Raw genomic sequence first — 22,241 nt, forward strand, 5'->3', positions numbered from 1 at the left:
GGACTCCATTGAAACTGTTCCAATCTGATAGAGAACCGTATACCGCTAATCTAATTTTAGAAAAAGTCAGTTTTTCTAAAACTTTAGTTTTGGTGTGGTGTGACTGTCACTGTACTTATAGTAAACCACACTGACTGGTGATCACTAGATCCCAAGCTTTCCCCTACAGTAATATCAGATACCAAATTCCCATTTGTGAATACTAAATCTAAAGTGGCCTCCTTCCGGGTTGGCTCCTCAACTACTTGCTGAAGAGATAATCCCAGTAGGGAATTTAGAATATCTGTACTCCTGGCAGAACTAGCCATTTTGGTTTTCCAGTTTACATCAGGAAGATTGAAGTCTCCCATAATGATAACTTCCCCCTTCAATGTCATTTTAGCCATTTCCTCAACTAGTAGATCATCTAATTCTTTGACTTGGCTAGGTGGTCTATATATCACACCTACACAAGTTACCTTATGATTATCAAGCTGCAAGGTAACCCAAACTGACTCTAAATCGATCTCGCTAACTTGTATCAAATTAGATTTTATGCTATCTTTCACATACAGGGCCACCCCTCCCCCCTTCTTGCCTTCTGTCTTTCCTGTATAGAGAGAACCCTGGTATTGTTATATCCCAGTCATTACTCCTATTGAACCACGTCTCAGTAACAGCCACTAAATCTATATTCTCAGATGCCATTATAGACTCAAGTTCATTGATCTTATTCCCTAAACTGCAACCATTTGTAGACAAGAATCTGAGCTTGTCATTTCTTAACCTTTTTGCTACTGGCATCTTCTGGCATTGTTCCGGGGGGCAGTTGGACTGCTGGATTATCACTCTTTTGCCCCTCTTTCCTAGTTTAAATGCTCCGTAGCAAATACTTGGAACTGTTTACTGAGGACATTCATTCCCTTGAGAGAAAGATGCAAACCATCTTTCTTGTACAGTTCTTTTCCATTCCAACGAGAGCTAACATGAGACACAAAGCCACCATTCACCAAGCCATACATTGAATTCCTTAATGCGCATCTTCCTGTCATGCTGAAGGTTATGCACAGGCAAAACTGCAGAGACTGAAACGGTTGATGCAACCTCCCGTATATCCTTTCCAGGCGTGTGAAAAGCTTCTTTCACCTTTGAAACCTCATTGCAAGCCAGATCATTTGTCCCAAGATGGACAATAACACCCACCTCCCTTTCCTGCTTTGCTTGCCTAACAATATTTAGGATCCGTCGTCTATCCCTGCTAGCGGTAGCACCAGGGAGACATCTCACAACACCATTTTCCTCAAACTTCACACCTCTTATGATGGAATCGCCCACCAACAGCTGATTACTATCAGTCCTCACCTTCTCCTTTTTGTCTTTGGCTGCCGTCTTGCATACTTTAGGCATGGGAGATGATTGTTCTTCACCCACTGTGCTTGAGCCATCCTCCATGTTGCTCTTGCACTCTGAAAGTGCTGCAAATGAATTTTGGAGAGCCACAGACTGTGGGACATGTCTTCTATCCACAACTCTCAGTCTACCAGAACCTGCAGTAACCCATCTTCCATTTCTAGGAGACCTTTGTGGCAGTGGAATTGCAAGGTTCTCAGCCTGAGTTTAACGGTTAATTTACAAATCTCATATTTCAAAAATGCAATTTCCTGCTAAATTTTGGAGAGCTGTCTACAGATCAGACAGCATCCAAACCTCCAAAGAGTGGAACCTGAAATAAAAGCAATTCCTGCACAGAACCAGGTCTGCCATTTTAAAGAGGGGAAAGATTAAGATTTTAAACAAACAAATCTTACTTGTTTAGATTGTATCCACCTCCAGATTACCTCCTGAATATCTCCAATGCACTTATAAAATCAGCAAGCTTCAGCAACCTCTTCTTAATATGCACTCTGCCCTCCTATCAAGGGGGTCTTGCAGACTAGACCCATCGTCCGCTGGGACCAGAGTGCGTCTGGACAATTTGGTGATAGCCATGTCCACCTTGGGAATGGAACCGCACGATTCCACCAAGGAGCTTGCCATGGGAAACATGATCCTGAATTTCTAAGTCAAGACCGGACCCTTCTCCGGCTTCTTCCATTCCATCCGCATAACGGAAAGAATGGTCTCATCCGCCTTAAAAGACACGCTGTGCCCGACCGGCGGGATCGGAGGACTCCCCAGGGTCAACATCATGGTCCCCCGACCTAATGGACTTTAACAATTTCTGTGTTTTTTCTGGGGGGAAAAAAACATGATGTTAACTCCTCTTCATCTGAAGAGGAAGAGACCAAGGAAATCGCAGCGGGCCTCTCAACGGGCGCGGAGGTATCCATTGTAGCCCGAGTAGGAGCAGGAAGCCTCTCATCCAGCAGGTTAGCCACGCCTTTGATGGATTCGTCCACATATCCCTTGACCCACGCGTGCATCTCTTGCATGGTGAGTTCTGTGGCCGATTGGGATCTACGGCAACCCTCTCATCTTGAGTAGGGACAATTGTCGTCCAGAAGCGCGCTGCAGTCAAAGCAGGCCAGGTGCTTCCTCTTTGAGACCGATTTATGGGTCTCCAGGTCCATAGGTGAAGCCATTGGCTGCAAAGAACAAAGAATTAGTAAATTCTGACAAGCTGACAAACAGCAAAGAAAAAGGCGTAAGCAGAGGCCCACCGAAGTAGCGCAGCAGAAAAAAGAAAAAAAAACGTAATGGAACCAGACAGTCAAAGTACAGAGTACTAATGGGCTCCGAGAGCTAGCTTACAACAAGCGTGTTGGAAGCTAGCTCTCGGAAGACTGAGAGCAAAGTGGCTCTTTAAATAGGCGGAGCTCCGCCCCATGGGCAGAGATCCCGCCCCCAGGAGGATCTTGATCTTCGATCCTGAATTTCAACAATACATGAATCTTATTGTATCCATGTATATACATAAATCCCCCCCTCCCCCCCCCCCAGGAGGGGGAACCGCCAGTCCACCTGTCTGGAGGACAGAAAAAAAACTGTGGGCTGGGGGGTGTCCCCTCCTTTTGTAGGGGTGTAAATCTTTATTATTGGTGCTTGGGCTCATTAAAATTTCGCCGGTCCTACCAGTCCAAGGGGGATAGTTAACCCCATCTGTGCTGCTGGTAGGACGTAAGGGAATATTTGGTTTTCATATATAATAAGATGCAGAAAAAAATGATAATTATATCACTACATCAAAAAGAGTGGCAACATTGCCAACAAGGTGCAATATCAGACTTAAACCATGGATATTATTTCTGGAAGAAGGCAGCCATATTTTTCTAATCCCGGGCAACTCTTTTCAAACTTCATAAAGTCTGCATGATCCAATGAAGATGAATACTACTTGAGCCCCTGTATATCAACACTAGTGGTTTCTCCATTGGGTTTCGGAGCATGAAATGGGTGGATGTGTATGTGTGTGTATATATATATATATATATATATATATACACACACACAGTACAGACCAAAAGTTTGGACACACCTTTATATTCAAAGAGTTTTCTTTATTTTCATGACTATGATAATTGTAGATTCACACTGAAGGCATCAAAACTATGAATTAACACATGTGGAATTATATACATAACAAAAAAGTGTGAAACAACTGAAAATATGTCATATTCTAGGTTCTTCAAAGTAGCCACCTTTTGCTTTGATTACTGCTTTGCACACTCTTGGCATTCTCTTGATAAGCTTCAAGAGGTAGTCACCTGAAATGTTCTTCCAACAGTCTTGAAGGAGTTCCCAGAGATGCTTAGCACTTGTTGGCCCTTTTGCCTTCACTCTGCGGTCCAGCTCACTCCAAACCATCTCGATTGGGTTCAGGTCCAGTGACTGTGGAGGCCAGGTCATCTGGCGCAGCACCCCATCACTCTCCTTCATGGTCAAATAGCCCCTACACAGCCTGGAGGTGTGTTTGGGGTCATTGTCCTGTTGAAAAATAAATGATGGTCCAACTAAACGCAAACCGGATGGAATAGCATGCCGCTGCAAGATGCTGTGGTAGCCATGCTGGTTCAGCATGCCTTCAATTTTGAATAAATCCCCAACAGTGTCACCAGCAAAGCACCCCCACACCATCACACCTCCTTCTCCATGCTTCACGGTGGGAACCAGGCATGTAGAGTCCATCCGTTCACCTTTTCTGCATCGCACAAAAGACACGGTGGTTGGAACCAAAGATCTCAAATTTGGACTCATCAGACCAAAGCACAGATTTCCACTGGTCTAATGTCCATTCCTTGTGTTCTTTAGCCCAAACAAGTCTCTTCTGCTTGTTGCCTGTCCTTAGCAGTGGTTTCCTAGCAAATATTCTACCATGAAGGCCTGATTCACACAGTCTCCTCTTAACAGTTGTTCTAGAGATATGTCTGCTGCTAGAACTCTGTGTGGCATTGACCTGGTCTCTAATCTGAGCTGCTGTTAACCTGCGATTTCTGAGGCTGGTGACTCGGATGAACTTATCCTCCGCAGCAGAGGTGACTCTTGGTCTTCCTTTCCTGGGGCGGTCCGCATGTGAGCCAGTTTCTTTGTAGCGCTTGATGGTTTTTGTGACTGCACTTGGGGACACTTTAAAAGTTTTCCCAATTTTTCGGACTGACTGACCTTCATTTCTTAAAGTAATGATGGCCACTCGTTTTTCTTTACTTAGCTGCTTTTTTCTTGCCATAATACAAATTCTAACAGTCTATTCAGTAGGACTATCAGCTGTGTATCCACCTGACTTCTCCACAACGCAACTGATGGTCCCAACCCCATTTATAAGGCAAGAAATCGCACTTATTAAACCCGACAGGGCACACCTGTGAAGTGAAAACCATTTCAGGTGACTACCTCTTGAAGCTCATCAAGAGAATGCCAAGAGTGTGCAAAGCAGTAATCAAAGCAAAAGGTGGCTACTTTGAAGAACCTAGAATATGACATATTTTCAGTTGTTTCACACTTTTTTGTTATGTATATAATTTCACATGTGTTAATTCATAGTTTTGATGCCTTCACTGTGAATCTACAATTTTCATAGTCATGAAAATAAAGAAAACTCTTTGAATGAGAAGGTGTGTCTAAAATTTTGGTCTGTACTGTATATATATATATATATATATATATATATATACGAAAATTCAGGTCAGCACTCCTGGTAATAAAGGATCGGGTGCCAGTGATGAAAACACCTGACCAAGGTGTGCAATACCATCCGTTGGTGAAATAGTGGATCTTTATTCACCCAAGCGACGTTTCAGTCCGCTTACTGGGACCTACTGGGACCTTTCTCAAGAAAGCTCCCAGTAAGCGGACTGAAACGTCGATTGGGTGAATAAAGATCCACTATTTCACCAACGGATGTGCTGTGGTGATACACTGTATCATCCATCATTAGAGAAATCAGACTAGATTATCTTCATTAGGCTACATTAAGGAAGTCTGTCAGCAGTTTTAATCATGCCAAACTGTTGACAGTAATAGGTAGGAGATGAGGACAGCAGTTTAAATACCTAGAAGAAGAAGCTTTCATCATCAGGACTCTTGCGAATATGAAATTTTATTCTGTCAGATTCTACTCCTGCAAATGTGGGGCTTCATTGTGAAATGTTCTCTGCATTGGGCAGCTTCCCAGCCTCTGCTCTAAGGGACATCTGTAGTGGTCTCCTGGTTGGATGCTACAGCTGTCACCCGGAGCAGAGATGAGGGGCTGTGAATGAGCTCAATGTAGACAGCACTTCACAGTGAAGCTTCTTTTTCAGGGCACTTGCAGGAAAAATAATCTGGTGGCAAAAAAGTTCATATTCACACTACTCCTGATACAGTAAAAGCTCTCTGTGTCCTGCTCTCCCCAGTCCCCACCTAGTGCAGTTTTGGCTACGGCACTACAGAAGTTATTATATAATCCTAGTCTATACAGGATTTGCAATTATCTTTTGGAAGGGAGTGGATATGGTCATGAATAACATGCTTATTTTTCCTGTTCAGCTGGGATTTTTTAAACGTAGTCACCATGAGAGAGAGGAAGACGATAAAGATTTTCAGTGAGGCTGCAACACCAGACCAAGAAACTCTTGGCCCTTTGCCTCTGCCAATAAATAGATATATATATACCAACCCAAGGGGGCCAGAGGGAGAAGCTGGCTGCAACTCTGAGGACTGAAAACAAATGGACAGTTGCAATTATCTCAGAAAGGCCAACTTGCACAGGGCTGAAGACGAGATGGTAACTTGAATATTACCACCAATTACTGCCTCTGGGAGTAGTGTGTAAGAGCTCCTGCGTCCTTTTTGGCCTCTATTTATTTCTTTACTGACCTGAAATTTAAGGAACAGCCAAAGACTGAACTTGCAAACTCTGACAGGTTCTGCTCAGGGATAAACCTACCAGTCACTACCAAAAAGGTAGAGACCACTGCCTGCTTCCCTGGAAGTCTCTCATCATACTCTATCTCTGGTATTACTATTATTACTCCCATTTTCTAGTTTTTTTTCTATTGCTATTAAAAGACCACTAAGTAAAGGGTGGCCAGGGAACAGAGACGGAGAAACTTGCTGCAGAAATTTCTGCAACAAAAAAATCAGCTCCATTCATCAGAATGCGATTTTTTCTGCAGACAGCACATTAATTTCTGCAAGCCCAATTCAGATGAACAGAACAGTCATAGAAATGTTTTGCGTAAATCTGTTGCGTGTGAATTTACCGTAAATTGTCAATTTTGAGATTAATCTTCTTGAGAAATAGTGTTTAAGCTTGGTTTCAGACAAGCTTAAAGGGGTTTTCCAGGATTACTATGGTAATTAACAGATAAGCGTTCATGTACATCGTACATTTTTTTTAAATTAATTTCCCCTGACCTTTTTATTACCATGTACCAAATCCCTCTGGTTTGTTTCCATCCTGTATGTAGCACTTCCTGTTGCTGTATCCAACCAAACCCATGATGCACTTCTCCTTTCTCTGCCATAGGGTCAGCACTGCCCCTAACACCACCCAGCTAGTTTATAGCTCCTCCCACCAGCTAGTTACATAGACACTCCGCTATCACTGCCCCTAACACCCAGCTAGTTTATAGCTCCTCCCTCCCACCAGCTAGTTACATAGACACACCCCTATCACTGCCCTTAACACCCAGCTAGTGTATTGCTCCTCCCACCAGTTACATACACACCCCTAACACCCAGCTAGTTTATAGCTCCTCCCACCAGTTACATAGACACTCCCCTATCACTGCCCTTAACACCCAGCTATTTTATAGCTCCTCCCACCCAATTTTATAGCTTCTCCCACTGAGCTAGATAGACACTCCCCTATCACTTCCCCTAACACCCAGCTATTTTATAGCTCCTCCCACCCATTTTATAGCTTCTCCCACTGAGCTAGTTAGACACTCCCCTATCACTGCCCCTAACATCCTGCTAGTTTATAGCATCTCCCACCAGCTAGTTACATAGACACTCCCCTATTACCCAGCTAGTTTATAGCTCCTCCTATCAGCTAGTTACATAGACACTCCCCTATTACCCAGCTAGTTTATAGCTCCTCCCATCAGCTAGTTACATAGACACTCCCCTATTACCCAGCTAGTTTATAGCTCCTCCCATCAGCTAGTTCCATAGACACTCCCCTATCACTGCCCCTAACATCCTGCTAGTTTATAGCATCTCCCACCAGCTAGTTACATAGACACTCCCCTATTACCCAGCTAGTTTATAGCTCCTCCCATCAGCTAGTTACATAGACACTCCCCTATCACTGCCCCTGCTTTGACACGCCTATGGACATCACAGAAAACAAGAAGGAGCTGCATGGACATGATCATGTGACCACAGCCCAGAACGGAATATAGGAAAAATAAAAGTAAAAGAAATACATTACAAAATCACAGCTGCCCACATTAATTATTGTAAAGTATATTGATGCAAACTGAAAAAAACCTTTAAAATAGGTACTTTTTTTGCATCCACATCATAGCTTTGAATCCTGGTCCAACTAAGAGGCTAATGATGTAAACTATCAGCAATATACATTAGACCCATAGGATTCTATTAGTTCTTTAGACCCACAGACTGGCCAGGACTTGTGGCCATAGTATGGGCTCATCTGAGCCCGGCCTTAGTTTACAATCGTGCACTGATCACCTTCCTTGGTACATTTGTCAGAAATATTAAACTGGCTGAGGAGAACATTCCCAACCTCAGAGCTGGAGCACATACAGTATGCATCACTTACTATAAATGATAGAAATTAGAGTCCCTTCTCCATAGAATACAAGCCTTCCTGGTTACAGGTTAGAAAATTAAGGATCTATTTTCGGATATTTTTTAAAGGGAACCTGTCACCTGGATTTTGGGTCTAGAGCCGAGGACATGGGTTGCTAGATGGCCACTAGCTCATCCGCAATACCCAGTCCCCATAGCTCTGTGTGCTTTTATTGCGTATAAAAAACGATTTGATACAAATGCAAATTAACCTGAGATGAGTCAGAGCTTGAAAATATGACTCTACTCTGGTCACACAAGTAAGATATGACTCTTTTATTTCAATTTGCATATGTATCAAATCGGTTTTTTTACACCATAAAAGCACACAGAGCTATGGGGACTGGGTATTGCGGATGTGCTAGCGGCCATCTAGCAACCCATGTCCTCAGCTCTATACACAAAATCCCGATGACAGGTTCCCTTTAAGCTCTATAAACTGATATTTTGTCTGCATTTTTTATATTTTAGACTTGATTTTCCCCAAGTTTCTACTACTTGCATCATATATTCAGCAATTACAGCAATTGAATAGGTTAATTCGTTGACCTTTTTATTCACCATTTTGCATTAAATGATAGAGTCAATTTTAAAAGTTTTTTTCAGTAGTGTTGAGCAGGTGGTAATATTATGTTGGTTATTATTGAAAAAACTGGTTATTTTGTAACATTTAGATATTTTTTTTCAAATAATTAGGAATGAGCAAATTTCATATTTTGAAGTTCGTGTTGTGGTATTTACTGAATTGCGCTATGGATTTCGTTACCATGGACCATAACGCAATTCCATGACGGAATGCCTTTGAGGCAGTCCGTTATTCATTCTGTCATAATAGAAGTCTATGGGCTGCAAAACGGATTCGTCCGGTTTACGTTATGCAGAAGAGGACTCCAGCATAACAGAAATGGGACGGATCCGTTTTGCAGCCCATAGACTTCTATTATGACGCAATGAATAACGGACTGCCTCAAAGGCATTCCGTCATGGAATTGCGTTATGGTCCGTGGTAACGAAATCCATAGTGCAATTCAGTAAATACCACAACACGAACTTCAAAATATGAAATTCGCTCATCCCTACAAATAAGGTTTACTGAATTTTTACAAAACTTTAAGTGCAAAGAGAGTAAAAAAAAAAATTCCCTTTTCACCAAAAACAACCCCCCGCAGCACAGTGACCAGTCGTGTCAAACCATATTGTCTGATACACGGTTACAATTTGTCCCGGTAAAATAAGAACTTGGCATAACATTTAGATTTTTAGCACAGGACATCAAAATTATGTTTTTTAAAAGGGAACCAGTCATCAACTTTATGCTGACCTCACTGAGGGCAGTATAAAGTACTGACAGAAATGCTGATTTCAGCGGTGTGTCAGTCATGAGCTAATAGTAAGTGGTTGCCGAGAACCAGGGTCATAATCACTGCAGCCCAGGCCTGGAAAGAGTCAAGTCTACCTGAGAAGAGTCCTGGTTATTCATGAATTCCACCTGCTGATGGCTGACAGTCTTCTACCTAGTTTTCTCTCTTTCTCTCTAGGAGAGAACTGCCAGTCATCAGCAGATGGGTGAGAGAGCAGGAGATCATGAATAAACATGACTCTTCTCAGGTAGATTTGACTCTCTCCAGGCCTGGGCTGCAATGATTATGACCCTGGTTCTCAGCAACCACTTACTTTTAGCTCATGACTGACACACCGCTGACATCAGCATTTCTGTCACTATTTTATACTACCCTCAGTGAGGTCAGCATAAAGTTGATGACAGGTTCCCTTTAAGCTGATAAGTGGGCATGACTGCATCCCCTAAATTCCAATTAAGAGTCCTAACGCCGTACTGAGAAGCCACAGGTACTCCATGTGCCTTTGTATGGCCCCTTAGAGTACAGTGCGGCCACATAGAGTTCTATGGGTATCACATTGCAGCTCTGTAAGGTTGTACCGGATTATTACACGATCCTGTGCATAAGACCTTAGAAAGAGGAATCATTTGCTTCTTCAGGGCTGCTGGGAAGTTATAGGGGATTTACACTGGCAGATGAGCACAGATCGTCAGGAACGAGGCGTTCCTTCCCAACAGTCGGCTGCTCGTTCAGTGGAGAAGCTCTGCATTAACATGCAGTGATCACTTATTGCGACCGCTCATCCTCATACAGCTGCATTGTTTCTGGGCACGATCTGCTGCCCAGAAACAATAACATAGGTGCCCGCACCAATGATCATTTCATGGGATGAACGAGAGTTTTGCTCCTTCATCGGGTGATTTGTCAGGATCGAGCATTCACAAGAACCTTCCTTCCCGATGATCTTGGAGTCTAAATCCCCCTTTAGGTCTCCTCCCTCAATTCGGCTGAATCGCTAAGGCCAGGTTCACACATCACATATACACAGTGCAGTACTATGCTGTCCAACCACCCTAGAAATCGACACCAATGGATAAATATCAGCGGCATTTCAGCATCATTTACCACGCATTTCAAAATCCACAGATCCAAGTCTAGAACTCGTCGTGGGTAATTTACCATATAAGTGGGTTTGTTAAAACCTCATTCTCTTACATTGTACTGTAATGTGTTGTGGAATCTCCATGCGGATTCTGCAACTAAAAATGCTCCAAATTTTATTTTTTTGCTTTTTTACTAATTGAATACAAGTTTTCCACAACTGGGTACAACTGATAGGCCTTTTAGTGACTGTAATTGGACCCGCTAGTTCAGCATTATTAGGCCATCATTTAATGGGAGCCGAGTTGCAGTACGCCAGCACGACTACTGCACGGTAGGTCTTCAAAATCTAAAAAGGGAGGGGGGGGGGGGACCCCTTTAGGATACCTGCACGTTGTTGATTACGTGTATTCATTTTGCATGGATTTTTGTGTGGAAAGCCGCAGCATAATACAGTACCAGCAAAGTGAATAATATTCTGAAATCCACAGCGCGAGTTGCGTGTGCAAATTTTGTGCGTGGATTTCACTCTTTGCAATGCAGATGGGGCGAGATCGGAGAAACCCTTGCGGATTCTGGTACAGAAAAGTAGAAATTATGTCTGACAACTCCAACCCATGTGCAGGTCGCCTTAGGCTACTTTCACACTAGCGTTCGGGGCTCCGCTTGTGAGTTTCCGTTTGAAGGCTCTCACAAGCGGCCCCGAACGGATCCGTCCAGCCCTAATGCATTCTGAGTGGATGCGGATCCGCTCAGAATGCATCAGTCTGGCACCGTTTGTCCTCCGCTCCACTGGCGGACACCTGAACGCTGCTTGCAGCGTTTGGGTGTCCGCCTAGCCGTGCGGAGGCAAACAGATCCGTCCAGATTTACAATGTAAATCAATGGGGACGGATCCGTTTAAGTTGACACAATATGGCTCAATTTTCAAACGGATCCGTCCCCCATTGACTTTTCAAGTCAAAACGGATCCGTTTGCATTATCATGAACAAAAAAAATATTTTTTTTTTGTTCATGGTAATGCAAACGGATCCGTTCTGAACGGATCTAAGCGTTTACATTATAGGTGCGGATCCGTCTGTGCAGATACCAGACGGATCCGCACCTAAACGCAGGTGTGAAAGTAGCCTTAAAGGGAACCATGGTGTCTAATCTGTAGGCAGCATATTATAGAGCAGAAGCCAAACAGACTGCTATATAGTTCTGTGGGAAGAGATCTAGTGATTTACAGCCTAGCCTGCACACAGAGAGAGTTGTCAATCAGTAGGACCGCCCACTGGACTCCCGAGTATAGAAGGAGCAGAGATCTAAAAAAATTAATTAAAAAAAAATAATAATGCACATTATGCTTTAACCACTAAACTATATATCATGAGCTCAGGTCTTCCTGCTCTATAGCATGCTGCCTGCATGTCATGAGACCGAGATTGTGGAGTCCGAAACATGTAGACATCGCGGATCTTGTATGCGATTCGTGTTTGGATAACAGTTTTTTATTGTTATTAATAAAGCTGCAAATTTTTATGGGAAGCTGGACCACAAGTTTTTTCTTTGGCTATAGCATGCTGCCTGTACAACTTGACAGGTTCCCTTTAAGAACAGAAAAGCCAACCGTCCCTGTAAAATGATTGCACCTACCCTCAGTCGCTGTAGGTTATCTGCAAACCCCCCTTCATGGCGCATGATTGTGACCAGGCAGGACATACGGGACAGTCACCAGTCCTTGAACGCATGATGAAGAGTGGGACAGAGCGCTGTCCGGTGTCTCAGTCTCTGATGTCAGTGTTGTAATACAGTGGAGCCACTACATGAAGCATGGACAATCAGGCCGCTCTTTCTATGACTGCTGCTTACCTGTTCTGGCGATGCGGAACGCGGTACGACACATGTTCTTTTGTATGTTGTGCTATTTAAAAATGAATATTAAATACTATTTAAAATATCAAAAGCAGTGTATGCCTTTATTCTCTATTACATTTGGAATTACCTGCACGTTTGCATATGTAACTATGTATATAGTTTACAAGTCACATTTATAGCATGTCTGCCCACATCTCCGCCTTGCCGAGCTCCAATAATGCACTGAACTTGGTAGAGAAGCTACATAATGCAGAGTATGTGACCAGACAATGTACTTTCTAGAGTATATATAAAAAAATTATCATGGCTTTCCATAGCATCTCTATCCTATTGTAAATGCCTATTGAAGGCTATGGACACCCTTTACATGGAAAAAAAATAAAAATAGAAAAATAGATTTTTACTTGAAAAACAAAATGCACCAAGTTTTAGTTTGCATTCATTTTTAGACACCATCTATCAGAACAATTCAATGCGGAGTGCACATGGCCTGTCCATGTGGTTAGCGGTCCACATAGTAAGCAGGTACCCCAATAGTATTGTTCTAATCACAGCCTGTGTATTAGCATACAGAAGTACGCAAACACTGTATAAGCATAAAATAATTTATAAGACAGGAATTCCTTAATGGGATTAAAAAAATGTAATAGAACTGTAATTAAAAAAAAAAAAGCTTAAAAAGAAAAAAAAAAAAATGTAGATTTTCCAGAAATACATTTTATTGCACGCACATGACATAAAAGCAAAAGAACTACGCTTATTAGGTATCCACACAACCAAAATAACCTTTATAACTCACCTAACAAGTTTAGTGTTAAATCCGCACAGTAAAAACAAGATATTAAAAATTGCTTTTCTTTATTTCCGATGCAAAAAAAAAAAAAAAGTACTCACACACCACAAAACCCCCCCCACAAAACTAGGCTTTAAACAGTCACGCCAATAAAAATAAAAATTAAAAATGTAAAACAAACTTTACAGCTGCTTAAAGGGCTTCTGTCACCCCCCATTTAGCAATTTTCAGTATCGGACATTAGCTATTTGCTAATGTCAGCTGAGTCCATATATATATTATATATCACTCTTACCTCTCTCTGTGCTGTAATTTCTTTAAAAATCTTACTTTTATAATATGCCAATTACTTAATTACCAGCAACTTGGGCGGTTACTTGCTGGTAGCCGCCGCATCCTCGGACTATAAACACGCCCCCTCCTCCACTTGATAGACAGGGCCACCGAGCGCTCTCCTCCTTTTCCGGGTGTAGGCTGACGAGGAAGGAGCAGGCAAGTAAGCGTCCTTCTCAGAGCGCCTGAGCCGAATGAGGACCGGAGGAGGAGAGCGCTCGCTGGCCCTGTCTATCAAGTGGAGGAGGGGGAGTGTTTATAGTCCGAGGATGCGGGAGCTACCAGCAAGTAACCGCCCAAGTTGCTGGTAATTAAGTAATTAGCATATTATAAAAGTAAGATTTTTAAAGAAATTACCTGCGTCACTCTGGATCCCTGCACGGCCGCCGCATCTCCCCGTCGCTCGGATCAAAACATCCGGCAACAGGGGAGCAGTCAATAGCAGGCTGCGATGGTGACCAGCCTCAAGGGGGCTCGTCCCCATCGCCGGATGTTTTAATCCGAGCGACGGGGAGATGCAGCAGCGGCCGTGCGGGGATCCAGAGCGATGAGGGTGCCGGGGTGAAGGCAAGTATAATGTATACAAAGATCCAGGGCGTTGGGGGGATATTTTAGATATCGGATAACCTCTTTAAGAGGTTAAATGCTGAAGAACTCTTGCCATGTTTTTGCCCCTTAAGACTAATGACATTGCGGTAACATCCATAGCTTGCAGGAACCACTCCAGCCCTAGGGGGAGGCCCTTTTGCTTAGCACCATGACTATTCAGTGAGGACATGGCTAGCACTCTGTACAAAGGTGAGAATGACTGCATACTGGAAAATACCTCACCTGAAGCTAGGGGCTGCGCAGAACGCAAACCTTTTCATAACCAGGGACCTTCTAGTCCTTGATACCTAAAGGAAAAGTTGGAACGTTGCAAGGTGAAGGGGAAAACTCTTAACTGTGTAACCTTCTGCCTAAGGCTACATGCACCTGACCGTATGCGTTTTGCGGTCCGCAAATTTTTGCGGATCCATTGTAACAATGCCTAAAACGGACAAGAATAGGACATGTTCTATTTTTTTTTTGCGGGGCTAATGAAACGGACATACTGATGCGGACAGCACACAGTATGCTATCCGCATTTTTTGCGAACCCATTGTAATCAATGGGTCCGCATCCTATCCACAAAAAAAACAAAAACGGAATGGACACGGAAACAAACGTTTGTGTGCATGAGGCCTAAGGCTACTTTCACATATGCAATTTGCTTTCTGGTTTTGAGATCTGGTAAAGAAAGAATGCCCAACCTGCAGCCCTCCAGCTGTTGTAAAACTACAACTCCCACCATGCCCTGCTGTAGGTGGTCTGGGCATGCTGAGAGTTGTAGTTTTGCAACAGCTGGAAGGCCGCAGGTTGGGCATCCCTGCGGTAAAGGATCTCAAGAGGAAAGCTCTTCAATTTTGTCCCCATTCATCAATGGGGACAAAACTGAGCAAACTGGAACAAAGTGCACCAGAATGCTTTCTGTTCCAGTTTGTTGCGTTTTGTGACCGGACGCTAAACCGTTGCAAACTGCAGGTGTGTGTGTCCGGTTATGGCACTAAAAACAATGTAAGTCAATAGTACCGGATCAGTTTTTTTCAAACAGGAAAAAAAAAAAAGCTCCGTCGCCTATTGACTTAGTGTTCACTTTCGATTTAAAAAGGGGTTTGTCACTTCAAATGGCATTTATTATGTAGAGAAAGTTAATATAATCCATCAGTGGCGGTCGTGCTTGCACACTATAAGGGCTCATGCACACGACAGTATTTTGCGTTCAGTATACTGGACGTTTTTTTGAGTTCAGTATGCGGAACATATACTGAACCATTCATTTCAATGGTTCAGCAAAAAATACTAAAGTGTCTCCGTGTGCATTTCGTTTCAGTATTTCCGTTCCGCTGAAAGATAGAACATGTCCTATTCTTGTCCGCAAATGGGTCAATGGGTCGGCAAAAAAAAAAAAAAATGCATCCGTATGTCTTCCGTATCAGTTCCGTTTTTGCTGAACCATCTATTGAAAATGTCATGCCCAGCCCAATTTTTTCTATGTAATTACTGTATACGGCATACGGAAAAACAGAAAGGAAAAACGGAACGGAAACAAAAAAACTGAACGGATCTGTAAAAACGGACCGCAAAACACTGAAAAAGCAATACTGTTGTGTACATGAGCCCTAAGAAATAATGTCGACCTCTCTGGTGGCCGGGACCATGGGAGAGCACACAGGCTGGTGCTTTTTTTTTTTTATAGTATGCAAGCACGGCCACACTGATGGATTGCAGGGTGGTCGTAACAATGGATACAAGCAGTGTATAATGGGATGGAAAAATTAATCCAGCCAGCAAAGGAAGCAGTATGGACAATCACAATACATTAGTAAGTGGCTTGTAGTAACTTTCTCTACATTATTATTTATTATTAAAGCTCCATTCATTCCATATCACTTTACATATGAAAAGGGATATAGGGTACATACATAATACAGACAATTGCACTAATCATAAACAAGATGAGTTACAAACTGGTACAGAAGGAGAGAGGGCCCTGCCCGTGAGGGCTTACAGTCTACATGGTATGGGAGAAGGACACAGTAGGTGCGGGTGAAGTTGGTGATGGCGGTATAGAGGCAGCAGGGTCACTGGTTGTAGGCTTGTCTGAAGAGGTGGGTTTTCAGGTTTCTTTTGAAGGATCTCACTGTAGGTGAGAGTCTGATATGCTGGAGTAGCGAGTTCCAGAGTATGGGGGATGCACGGGAGAAATCTTGGAGTCGATTGTGGGAAGAGGTGATAAGAGGAGAGGAGAGGAGAGAAGGAGGTCTTGTGAGGATCGGAGAGTGCGTGTGGGGATGTATCGGGAAAGTAGCTCAGAGATGTAGGGAGGGGACAGGTTATGGACGGCCTTGTATGTATTTGTTAGTACTTTGAAGTGAATTCGTTGGGCAATGGGGAGCCAGTGAAGGGATTGGCAGAGGGGAGAGGCAGAGGAGTAATGGGGTGAGAGGTGGATTAGTCGGGCAGCAGAGTTGAGGATAGATTGGAGGGGTGCGAGAGTGCTAGATGGAAGGCCACGGAGGAGAATGTTGCAGTAGTCTAAGCGGGAGATAATGAGGGCATGTACGAGCATTTTTGCAGATTCAAAGTTAAGGAAAGCGCGGATGTGGGAGATGTTTTTGAGTTGGAGGCGGAAGGTGTGGAAAGGGCTTGGATGTGCGGTCGGAAGGAAAGGGCAGAATCCAAGGTCACTCCAAGGCAGCAGGCTTTGTTGACTGGGGAGAGTGTGCAGCCATTGATCATGATAGATAGGTCTGTTGGGGAGGGTTGAACAAGATGGGGGAAAGATTATGAATTCTGTCTTATCCATGTTAAGTTTTAGAAAGCAAGAGGCGAAGAAGGATGATATAGAAGATAGACATTGTGGGATTCTTGATAGTAAGGTGGTAATGTCTGGACCAGGTAGATTTGTGTGTTGTCAGCGTAGAAGTGATACTGAAAGCCATGGGACTCTATGAGCTGTCCCAGGCCACAAGTGTAGATAGAGAAGAGCGGGGGTCCTAGGACAGAGCCTTGCAGAACACCAACAGAGAGGGAATGAGACGAGGAGGTGGTGCTAGAGTGGGAGACGCTAAAAGTCCGGTCTGTGAGGCATGACGTGATCCAGGAGAGGGCCAGGTCAGTGATGCCAAGACATGAGAGAGTTTGCAACAGAAGGGAGTGGTCAACAGTGTCGAAGGCAGAGGACAGGTCAAGGAGAAGGAGGACAGAGTATTGTTTCTTGGTTTTGGCATGATAAATGATAAATGCCATTTGCTGAAGTGAGACAACCCATTTAATACAACCACATCCGAACGGAATGGATTCAGACGGTTGTATTAAAATCAAACTGAAGCATTTTCCTCTGGTTTTGAGATCCTCTGCCAGATCTCAAAACTGGAAAGGAACTCGAATATGTAAAAGTAGCCCAACATGGAATGAGAAGCAAATTTAAAGGGTATGGATTATCCATAGACTAGGCAGTCAATATCTGATTGGCAGGGGTTAAACACCCCACCCCCTGACCGATCAGCTGTTTCAGGGTGGCTCAGGGCAGAAAACCCACAGTTCTGTCCACTGTGTAGTGGGTGGAGCTGGAAGCTGAAGTGATGCTATCCAAAAAATAGAAAACGTGGTCCTCATACACCGCAGCACCAACAGCCGCCAATTCCACACCTGTATTCCACTGACTAAAGTGGATTAAACAGTTCCTTGATTCATAAATCCACTTGATATTCCATAAAGAAAGATAAAATTCATTAATACGTTACATATGCTTCCATTTAAATGAATGGGAGCAGTACTTCAGTAACCAGCAACATCCACTACACTACAACGTCTGTGCCGGATATACTCTATAACAGCAGATTTTGTAGGGAATAGCGGGTGACATCCTGCAAAGTACAACACAACGCACATTAGGGTTGCACCGAGTATCAAATTATTGATACCCAATCGATACCTTTGTACCTGAATCAATACGATACCTGGATTTGCCATTCATTTATTTAACGATACTAGACTGCGCTACTGCACAGTAGTATCAGAGAACATGGCGCAGGCTCCTCTCAGCGTACACCATGTTCTCAGCAGCACAGTGGAGAAGAAGGCAGTCTCTCCCTCCCTGCTGTCACCAGTGAGAAGAGGGGCTGTGACCACTGTGCCACCAATGAAGATAACCCATTAATTCAAATATAGGCAGCGGGTGTCAGCGGCAGAATCACACACCTGACCTCTATGACAGGGTGCTGAGATCCGTGGCAATTAACCCCTCAGGTGCCACACCTGAGGGTTTAATTGACTGGATCGCGACTCCTCGTCATAGAGGTCGGGTGTCAGGTATGTGATTCTGCCGCCTATATTTGAATTAATGGGTTAGTTATCTTCATTGGTGGTGCAGTGGCAGTTGTGATCGGAGCCCCAGCAGTGTAATTGCGGGTCTCCGATCGGTTACCATGGCAGCCAGGACACTACTGAAGCCATGGTAACCTCCCTGCTGCTGTGTGCACAGAGCTCAGCGCAGCAGGGAGAGTGTGAAGTCCTATTCACCCAAACCCTGGGTTCACACCTGAAAGGAGCGCTCTGTATGCGCGATTGAACCAGCGTTTAGAATCGCACATACAGAGACAGGCGAACACACATTGTCGCGCGTTCCCGAATATCTAAGTACGGGAACGCGCGACAAAACGCCCCCAAAAAAGCTCAAGAACTTGTTTGAGCGTCGGGCGTTTTACAGCGCGATCGTACGCGCTGTAAAACGCCCAGGTGAGAACCATTCCCATAGGGAAGCATTGGTTTCTCCTTGTTGAGCGTTTTACAGCGCGTAGGAACGCGCTGTAAAACGCTCAGGTGTGAACTTAGGGTAATAGAGCTCTATCAGGGTGAATAGGACAAGGGATGAAAAGATCCCAGGTTCTAGCCCCTAAGGGGGGAAATAGTTATTAAATAAAAATAAAGAAAAAGTTTAAAACAAAAATACAAAATATTAAGTTTAAATCACGCCCTTTCCCAATTTTACATCTAAAAAATATAAATAAACATTACATATCGCCAAAAAAATAAATAAAAATCTCCTATACGGTGAAAAACAAACGTGCGATTCACCATTTTTTTTTGTCACCTTGTCCCCCCCAAAAAATAAGATAGGACTGCTCTATTATGGGCCGGACATCCCATAATAAAATGTGGAATGCACACAGATTTTTTTGCGTTTTATTTTTTTCACGTAGTATCAAATGGTATTGAGTATCGCAATACTTTTTTATGGTATTGAAATCAAAATTTTGATATAGTGACAACCCTTATGCATATACATGGAGTCTGAAAAACACTCATTCACGTGCTGCAGGAAAAAAATGCAATGCAAAGTGAAATCCATACAGAATTCCCTGAGTTAGCCATTAAAAGTTCAACCACTGAGGAATCTCAATCTCTTTTCATCTTTTATTTACTTGCCAATGGCAAATTTCAGGCAATTTTTTTTTGTCATTTACCAGTTCTATTATTGTATGCATGACTGGCAATCATGGTTACTTAAGTCACTAATTCCGGTCAATCAGTGCAGTAAATCCTGGTATAAGTAGAAGAGGATGTCCCTTTTTAGGACGAGAGTTGGAAGGATTAATCTTTTGAGATTAATCACATGAAGTACGGCAAAGTCGCAGAGGTTTTTTTTTGTAAATGATTAATCTTATGTGATTGAGTTGTGCACAAAATACCTAAAAAGAAATCAAAGGCTACAATGTAATGAATGTAACGGGGGAAATAATGGCGTTTCTTTAAATGATCGGATAGAAGGCGACAATAATACAACCTATTCAGACAATAAGTCAGGACAACAATCACATTTCCATGGTGACAATCAGTAAGGTATTTCCTATGCTAGAAATACAGCGTTGCCTCATTCACTCCAATGGGTAAAGGATCTCCACCAGTCCTGGGTCATCAATATGCAGAACCCAGAAAAGCCCTTTAAGTAATGACTCATACACATGACCGTTGCCCGGCTGTGCCCGTATTGCAGCCCGCAAACAGCAGGAAACGGCCATGTCCACCCTGCATTACGAATGCAGACCCATTTACTACTTTTTTGTGGCGCGGACGGACCACGGACCTATTCAAGTTGAATGGGTCTGGATCCGTCTGCGGAATCAGCACAGATGTTTCCCATGCATTGGGGACCGCAAATTGCGATTCCCAATGCACGGAACGACCAAGCAATGGCTATGAGCATGAGCCCTAAAGGCAAGATGAGTCATCAGAAAATGACCTATCGTTTAAATCACTTTTTTTATTTTTCATGTAACAAATAAATAAAAATATATAAAATAAATATACATCTCCAGGACAGCACATCCTGAGACTGACTTCCTCTGATAGGACAGGAAAAAACTGAGGTTTAAAATCCTGCAGTTTTCTCGCTGGCGCTAAGACTAATTGGCCCCACTTCTGGTCTGCACAGATCTCTTTATTGCAGTTATCTGCTTATCTGTCATTCTAATCCTGCCTGTAATGAGGTCACCTCTGTGTATAGATAAGACAGGATCCACCATTCACAATAGGCGATTATCACATCTTATCTATTCTTCCCTTGTACAATGACCTCTGCACAGGTCACAGAACATGTCTAGAAAACTCTCCCATAGAAGTCTGAAGTCCCCTGCTGACCATTGTGTCTGTGGCCCATGGGGCTGCCGTAAAGCAATTTTTTAATGCTTCGTAAATGCTGTTAAAGGGTTTCTATATAAAAAAACTCTGTATCAAGCTGGCTGACATTAGCGATGAACACAACTGTATTACTTACACCTCCCTGCGTGCCGCCGTTATTTGCAAAATAATTACTTTTATAATATGTAAATTAGCCTCTAGGAGCAGGGGGGGCATTGGTCCTGCTCCTAGAGGCTCCGTTCTCTCACCACTTGACACGCCCTAGTAAACTTGATTGACATCCTTGGTCTCCTCCAGCCCCACGCCGTCCAGTTTAGTGTTCCGAGGCTGGAGGAGACCATTCGGCGAATGGCCTTCACTCACTGCGCCGAATACTAAAAGGGACAACGCAGGCGCGGGATTTGTGGGGCTGGTGGAGACTAAGGATGTCAATCAGGTTTACCAGGGAGTGTCAAGCGGTGAGAGAACGGAGCCTCTAGGAGCAGGAGCAAGGCACGCAGGGAGGTGCAAGTAATACAGTTGTGTTCAGCTGACATTAGCACATCGCCAATGTCAGCCAGCTTGATGCTAGTTTTTTGATGATAGAAACCCTTTAAGAACAGCTCAGGGAAGATTGCCGCCCCCATAATCATTCAGTAAATAGAATAAAAAAATTAAAAATCTGTAAAAAGAAAAAAATGATTAGAAAAAAATGTAAAAAAGGAGATGTGTCGCTATCTGGTTGTAACGGGCAGATACAATTTTTAGGGATTCGTTTTTTAAATATCACTCACAGTGGGTTAAAAAACTAAAGTTGCCACACAGATCTCCCACCGCTGCTTGTGAGATGTAATATCACCCTGAAGCTTAGAACTGCTCCGTCCGTATAACATGTCCGGCACAGGCGTGCGACTCTATGGATGTACAGTACAAACAACGTCAGCACAGTACTAACATCCACACAGCGCTACACATAAAACAATACAACCACATTGTGGTGACCACACAATAGAGTGAAGTAAGAACATACAAAAGCCCCAGACACAGCACACTGGTCTCCTCTGTGGGGTCAGCCAAAGGTTCTCACTCCGACGGCTTCATAAATGGCAAATTTCCTGTAGTAAAATGGTAACATCGGCTTTTTCTCACCATCATGTCAGTAATCGGCTACTTAGAACTTAAACCATATTTATTGGAAAACAAGTTCTGAAATTCCTGACATTTTCTAAATTCCTGTAAGTGCCTATTTAATGCCCTATAAAAGGTAATAACTGGAGAACACTGTTAATCCTCCTGCAGACGTCCGTGGAACACAGTCCGTGAGATACCGGACTGGCATTGCAGGAGTGCACGGCGTCATTGGTTGCTATAGCCCTATGTGCTCCTGCAATGCCAG

At 43.4% G+C, this 22,241-nt stretch overlaps 1 protein-coding gene across 2 annotated transcripts in view; it reads left to right on the plus strand.

Annotated features, from left to right (window-relative positions):
* ITGA11 (integrin subunit alpha 11) overlaps nt 1–6,956 on the plus strand; it is a 129,879-nt gene extending 122,923 nt beyond the window's left edge. For both annotated transcript variants that reach the window (XM_044283139.1, XM_044283140.1), the window contains one exon: nt 5,941–6,956. In XM_044283139.1, coding sequence (XP_044139074.1) covers nt 5,941–6,000 — 60 coding nt within the window. In that variant the 3' untranslated portion in view covers nt 6,001–6,956. The remainder of the gene's footprint in view (nt 1–5,940) is intronic.
* Nucleotides 6,957–22,241: the final 15,285 nt, after the last annotated feature.

The sequence above is a fragment of the Bufo gargarizans genome, chromosome 2 (assembly GCF_014858855.1).
Source record: "Bufo gargarizans isolate SCDJY-AF-19 chromosome 2, ASM1485885v1, whole genome shotgun sequence".
Classification (NCBI taxonomy): Eukaryota; Metazoa; Chordata; class Amphibia; order Anura; family Bufonidae; genus Bufo; species Bufo gargarizans.